General features: G+C 45.9%; 1 protein-coding gene across 1 annotated transcript; it reads left to right on the forward strand.

Annotated features, from left to right (window-relative positions):
* The first annotated feature begins 956 nt into the window (after positions 1-956).
* On the forward strand, positions 957-5,597 carry arx (aristaless related homeobox). The gene is made up of 5 exons (NM_001122913.1): positions 957-1,146; positions 1,373-1,937; positions 3,023-3,068; positions 4,292-4,623; positions 5,336-5,597. The coding sequence occupies exons 1-5, from the start codon at positions 957-959 to the stop codon at positions 5,595-5,597; spliced, it is 1,395 nt and encodes a 464-aa protein (NP_001116385.1).
* Positions 5,598-6,119: the final 522 nt, after the last annotated feature.

Genomic DNA, 6,119 nt, shown 5'->3' on the forward strand with positions numbered 1-6,119 from the left:
AATCAATAGCATCTTTGATAGCAAAAAGATACATGCAACTGTTTTTGTTTTTTTGCTTTTTTTTTGTTTTTCATATGTAAAAATAAATGTAGGGGGTAAACTTTGTGGCAAAACTGTTTAAACCATCCCCAGGAGCGGTTAGCTGCAATCACAGCCACCAATCCAAGCCTAAAAGCCATTGGCTGTTAGACCAGATGGGTCCCAGAGCAGACACTGCACCACTAGGCCACTGAGCTGGCCTTTCTTGGTCAGAGGGGTGGAAGACTCTCGAAACGGTTAATGTAATCTGTTGATCACATGTAAGAATTGTTAATAACTTCACACTGAATGATCCGGACTAAATAGATTTAGGAGAATCATAATTTTCCATGTTTGTTTGTTAATTGTGAACAACTATGGCTGCTTCACATTAAAAATAATAATAATTTGGGGAATTTAATTGTTATTGGAAACAGGCAATTCTGGCTCTATTTGAGAAAACAGCTGATTGAGATTCAATGATTAGTGTTTATTGTTTGGACCTGCACATGATCAGCAGTCGATGCTCTTGTTAGTCTAGTGTTAGTGTAGTTTAACACATTTTCCCCAAGTGTAAAACACGTGCATGTTTGTGTGTTTGAGGCTTTGTGTTTGGATGAAATTGAATCTGTTGCAGGTTTGAGTTCGCTCCGACGAGAGGAAAAACAAACGCAATCCATGTCGGGTTTTGTTGCCTTTCTCTCAAATTAACTTTAATCGTAAAATATATAAAGCTGCCGCGCGCTGTTTCTCTACCCGCGAACACACACGAGCCAATCAGGCGCGCGGAGAGCAGCGCGAGGCGGCCAAACCGCCGCGTGTCATTATAATCTCAGAGTTTGACAGAGGAGAACGGAGGAAGAGGAGCGGACACACAGAACTGATAGACTGAGGAAGAAGAGAGGGGAGCTCCAGAGCTGGGAAGAGGAAACGCAGACATGAGCGGTCAGTTTGAGGACGATATCCATGAGCGTGGGGAGAGAAAGAGCAGCAAGTCTCCCACGTTGCTCTCCTCGTACTGCATAGACAGTATTCTGGGCCGCCGGAGTCCCTGTAAGGTCCGGCTGATCGGAGCGCAAACTTTGACGGCGCTGCCGTGCAGAGGGGAGCTCGGGAAGGCGGCTGACGGTGAGCGCAACAAACTCCGGTAATCTGCAGGGATTATCATGCACAGATTTTAGTTAGATTGTTCTCCCTGCAGCATTTTTATTTCTTTTTTTATTTTATTTTTATACAGAAATGAGCTCACACATTTTTCCATTTCAAAATACATTTCCTTTTTTTTGCGTAAAAATGCGCACAGTTCTGTTGAGATGCGTTTCCAAGAATGATTCATTTTACTGGCATCTTCCAGGGCCAACGAAGGAGCCCATCTCCCTGAGCGCCGACGTACACCTGCCTCCCAAGCTCCGTCGGCTCTACGGACCAGGAGGGAAGTACCTCCACGACCACGCGGAGAAACTGGACAGGGAGAGACTGCTGCTGGAGCAGGCCAGCGAGAGCCTGAAAATCAGCCACGCGCCGCAGGTGAGCATCAGCCGCAGCAAGTCCTACCGCGAGAACGCCTCGCTGAGCCGGGGAGAGGGCGACCAGAGCCCCGGGGAGGTCTCGGAGGACGGCAGTCTGGGACTGGTGGAGCTCGGCCCCTTGAAGTTCGAGGACGACGCGGGGAAGGAGGAAGAAAGCTGCGGGGACGCGAGCGCGCTGTCCCCGAAGGACGAGGAGAGGGAGGGCTTGAACGCCGGGGATGGGGACGTGAGGGACGGGGAGGACAGCGTGTGTCTATCGGCGGGCAGTGACTCAGAGGAGGGAATGCTGAAACGGAAACAGAGAAGATACAGGACTACCTTCACCAGTTACCAGCTGGAGGAACTGGAGAGGGCTTTCCAGAAGACGCACTACCCCGATGTATTCACAAGGTGAAATAAAAGAAAAACTAAAAAAGTAATAATGCAGTAAAGAATAAACATTTGATCATTTTTTATTTAAAAATTCATTTTGCATGAGAATAAAAAATAGGTTGTAAAATAGGTTTCCTCTGCACTGAACCTTGAAGACTTTGAGCTATAAATACATATAAAGCTGTATTATTAAAATGTAAATTATTATTATGATAATAATAAACAAATAAAACAGTACGATTAAAAACGTTTTGAAACTGAAGGAAAATCAATATTTAAATATTTCAATTCCCATACAGGCTATTATTTATTGCATTTTATTTTATATTAATTCTGTGGCTCACATTTTTTTATGCTCTCCTTTAATTCCTGCCCTTTTAGATCAGAAAACAGTAAAGCTGCGCCGTGCGTAAAAGGGAAATGGACCTGCAGCATGAACGCTGAATGCGTGACAGCGGGGTCTTTAGAGGAACAATTAAGTTAAAGTCAAGGCCTCATCTAAAGCCTTTCTTGTGTAGGAGAAGCGAAACTAATTAAACTAATTCGATTTTAGTCTTTAAGTCCATTTGACGGTTTTTTTATGTGTGGCTTTTTTCCCCGTTTTCAAATTTGTGAAAATATAGATTTTGAAAGGCAATACGTCTAAACTAGAATTGTAGGTTCCTTGTGCTGCTGGTATTATTAATATTTATTGCTGGAATAACTTTAAAGCCAATTTTTTCAGCCTAATTTGGGCTGCAGTCCCCTCACACAGTCTGCAGCTCCGGGGAGCGTCAACCGCTTTGTGGAAGGCTAGTTTAGATGTCATTATTCCAGCCATTATGTTGTTACAGTGACAGGTCTTGGCTATGAAAAAGAAAAAAGAAATCTAACAATCACTAGGCCCATTTCTTCCATCGGTGACAAGGAAAATAGAATATGGCTCTGGCGTCTTTCTGTCGGCTCGGGTGGAGAGAAAAATAATAATAAAATAAAATAAAATAAAGCCAATTTTGGTCTATTGTTGACAGTTAACAACAGGAGGGGACAAAACAGCAATTCTGCGTGCTTCCAAATGCTGGCCTGTAACCTTGATTCCCTTCTGTCTTTTCTATTCTTTGCAGAGAGGAGCTCGCTATGCGTCTGGATCTCACAGAGGCCCGCGTCCAGGTGAGCGTGCGCGCTTCATCTCATAAGAGAAAGAAAGAGAAGAGGCAGGGAGAAACAAAAGAAAAAAAAAGGTTTTATCAGTCACCTGTAAAGTGCCCAGGTTTACAATAACCGCTGATATGCGTCACTGATTGAGGATAAACGATTATGGAGGCAATAATTTATTACAGTAAAATGTGTTAAATGGCCTCGGTCGCTGAGCGGGGAGCGTCTTTCCTGTTATTCAATGTTATTAAACGCGAACGGGGAACGTTTTAGTGGCAATTAAGCGGACGCCAGTGATTCATAAAAGGCTCACTTAGTGCGGGAGCAAACACTGCGGTCCTGGGCTGAGATGGTGTTTGGATTCCCATCAGAGCGCACAGATAGGAGGTGGGGGGAGGGGGGAGAAGGGAAGGGATAATGCTATTTGATTTCCCATTATGTGATTGCAATAGACCTGCATTGATCCGATGCTTTGCACTTGGGAGGGAATGAGAGACCATTAAAGGTGTTTGCACCCCCACACCACCCTTCTCTCCATCCGTGCGCTTTCGCTCTGAAAGCGTGTCTGGCATGCCGAAAGCGCGGCCTCATAACCAGAGAGACAGTTCAAACACGGTGGCCCTCCGTGGAACAACAGATGTCCCTTCAGGGGGGGGACGTAGGTGAACAAATCACTTAACGGGCGCCATCAGGAGGTGATAAAAACTCATAAATTCCCCAGAGGCTGTGTAATGCTAAACAGCCCTCTGGGAATAACGCGCGTGTGTGAGCGCGCGGGTCCCCGTCATTCAGGGCCAATCCCTTTCCACATGTTGACATTTTGGCGCATTGTGGGAGCCCCGTGCTTTGGCGCTGCAGGCTGGGCAACAGTGGATGCGTGGGAAAGTTAAATACCCTCTGTGATGGAAGTTCGCGCCTTGTAAGAATTTAATTTAAAGCGCATTAATTGCCATTGGAGCCAGTTCAGTGGTAATTTTCTGCTTCCTTTGTTAACACTGCTCTTAATTATCTCCCCCCACCCTGAAAGCCCATCAAAAGGGAGGAGGTTTAATTAGACAGAAAGTAGATTTAAGGGCCTGTGAGTGGCAGGGTTTACCTTGCATGTAATTACTGCTGACTTTCCGCCATGCACCTGAACTTGTCAGCCATTAGAGTGACAAAACCAACTTCAGCCCTGATGGATGGAGGAGGAGCAAAACCACAAACACAGCTAACTGATTGGTACCTTCTGTCCTCAGGTGTGGTTCCAGAACCGCAGGGCCAAGTGGAGGAAGCGCGAGAAGGCCGGGGTGCAGGCTCACCCACCAGGCCTGCCTTTCCCAGGCCCCCTGTCAGCGGGCCATCCCCTCAGTCACTACCTGGAAGGAGGACCTTTCCCTCCTCACCCCCACCCAGCCTTGGAATCTGCCTGGACAGCTGCTGCAGCTGCAGCGGCAGCTTTCCCCAGCCTTGCACCTCCACCCCACAATGGCTCTGCCCCACCCTTGGCCACCCCACTAGGCTTGGGTACTTTCCTGGGCACAGCTGCCATGTTTCGCCACCCCGCCTTTATCGGACCCACTTTTGGCAGGTGAGATGCTCAGACCTCCTGTAGATGTAATGTCTGCCTTTTATGCTCATTTACATCTGAAACTGCCCATCTCAGAGCCAGCAGCACACCTCCCCTGACTGAAACCTCCACTTTCATCCCTGTAGTTTGGAACAAACCACAGCAATTGAGCAGAAATCTGCACGTCACAGCTTCTAAATCCAGTTTTAATGGGGACATATGTTAAGTCGCTCACGCCATTCTGCATCTGATTATGAACGTGTTACGCAGTTGACCATTCTGGCTGGCGTGTAATCACTCGTGTTAAATGAATAAATAAATTAACCAAATGTGTCATGGTGCAAATCAAGCTGTGATTGGACTGTGAGGGGGAGAGATGCCATGCTCTGTGTGAGACAATTAACTTCTCACATAGAAAATATGAATAAACACACTGCATTTTAATTTTGGTTTAAGAATATTTCATATTCTAACAGATTAGACAGTTGCTTTGTCAATAATTTAAAAAAATAAACTCAAATAAAGCAGAACGTATGTGTTTTTTTTGCATTTCTGTACATTAAACAGTTATTTAAAGGAGAATTTTGAATAAATGTCTCATTTGGCTTCATTTTTATAAATTAAAATATGCAAATCAATGGAGTAAAAATGCATATTTAGTCAAAATAATGACAAACATAAGGATTTGATCTGGCTCCTATAGTCTCTGACCAAATTTATGTGATCCTCCCAGGCTCTTTTCTAGCATGGGTCCTTTAACCAGTGCTTCCACCGCTGCAGCGCTTCTCCGTCAGCCTGCACCCCCAGTAGAGAACCCCTCCCATGCCAGCTCGGTCCTCCCTGACCCTTCCTCGTCCTCCTCCTCCACTTCAGCAGCAGCAGACCGCCGGGCCTCCAGTATCGCCGCGCTGCGCCTAAAGGCCAAGGAACACTCCGCTCAGCTCACCCAGCTTAACATCCTGCCCGCTGGAGCCGCAGGGAAGGAGGTGTGCTGAACACTCAACACCAGCTCTAGGCCTACCTGTCCCGGGCTTTTGCCCCATTCCACAACTCCCCTGACCCCTCACCCACCCACAAATAAAACTCTCTCATGCCTCTGGAGGCTGGCATCCTGATGTGCCCTTTTCCAGTCATCTCTGTTACCTCACGTCTCCCCAACATTATAGCACGACCAAATTCAGAAGAGCACTGGTTTAAAGAAAAAAAAAGTGTTTGTGTGTGCCTGGTTAATACTTCTCATAAGGGTGGGATGGGAAGACGTTCTTAAAAAACACTAAACCAAGCATCTTATAAGTTTAATTTTTTTGGTTTGATAAATAGGGAAGCATTGGGAGGGTCTCTCCAAATACTTCCCCTGCACTCAAACTGTCCAGGACTCCCTAAGATAAGACAGTACATGCACAGTGCAACATAAACACAGCAAAGGAAAGACAGTCACCCAAAGATGTACTAACTTCAAGGAACTGACGTTCTTCAGTTAGATTTCGTGCATTTTTATTTTTTTTTGTTTTTTGCAT

This window comes from Oryzias latipes, chromosome 20, assembly GCF_002234675.1.
Source record: "Oryzias latipes chromosome 20, ASM223467v1".
NCBI lineage: Eukaryota > Metazoa > Chordata > Actinopteri > Beloniformes > Adrianichthyidae > Oryzias > Oryzias latipes.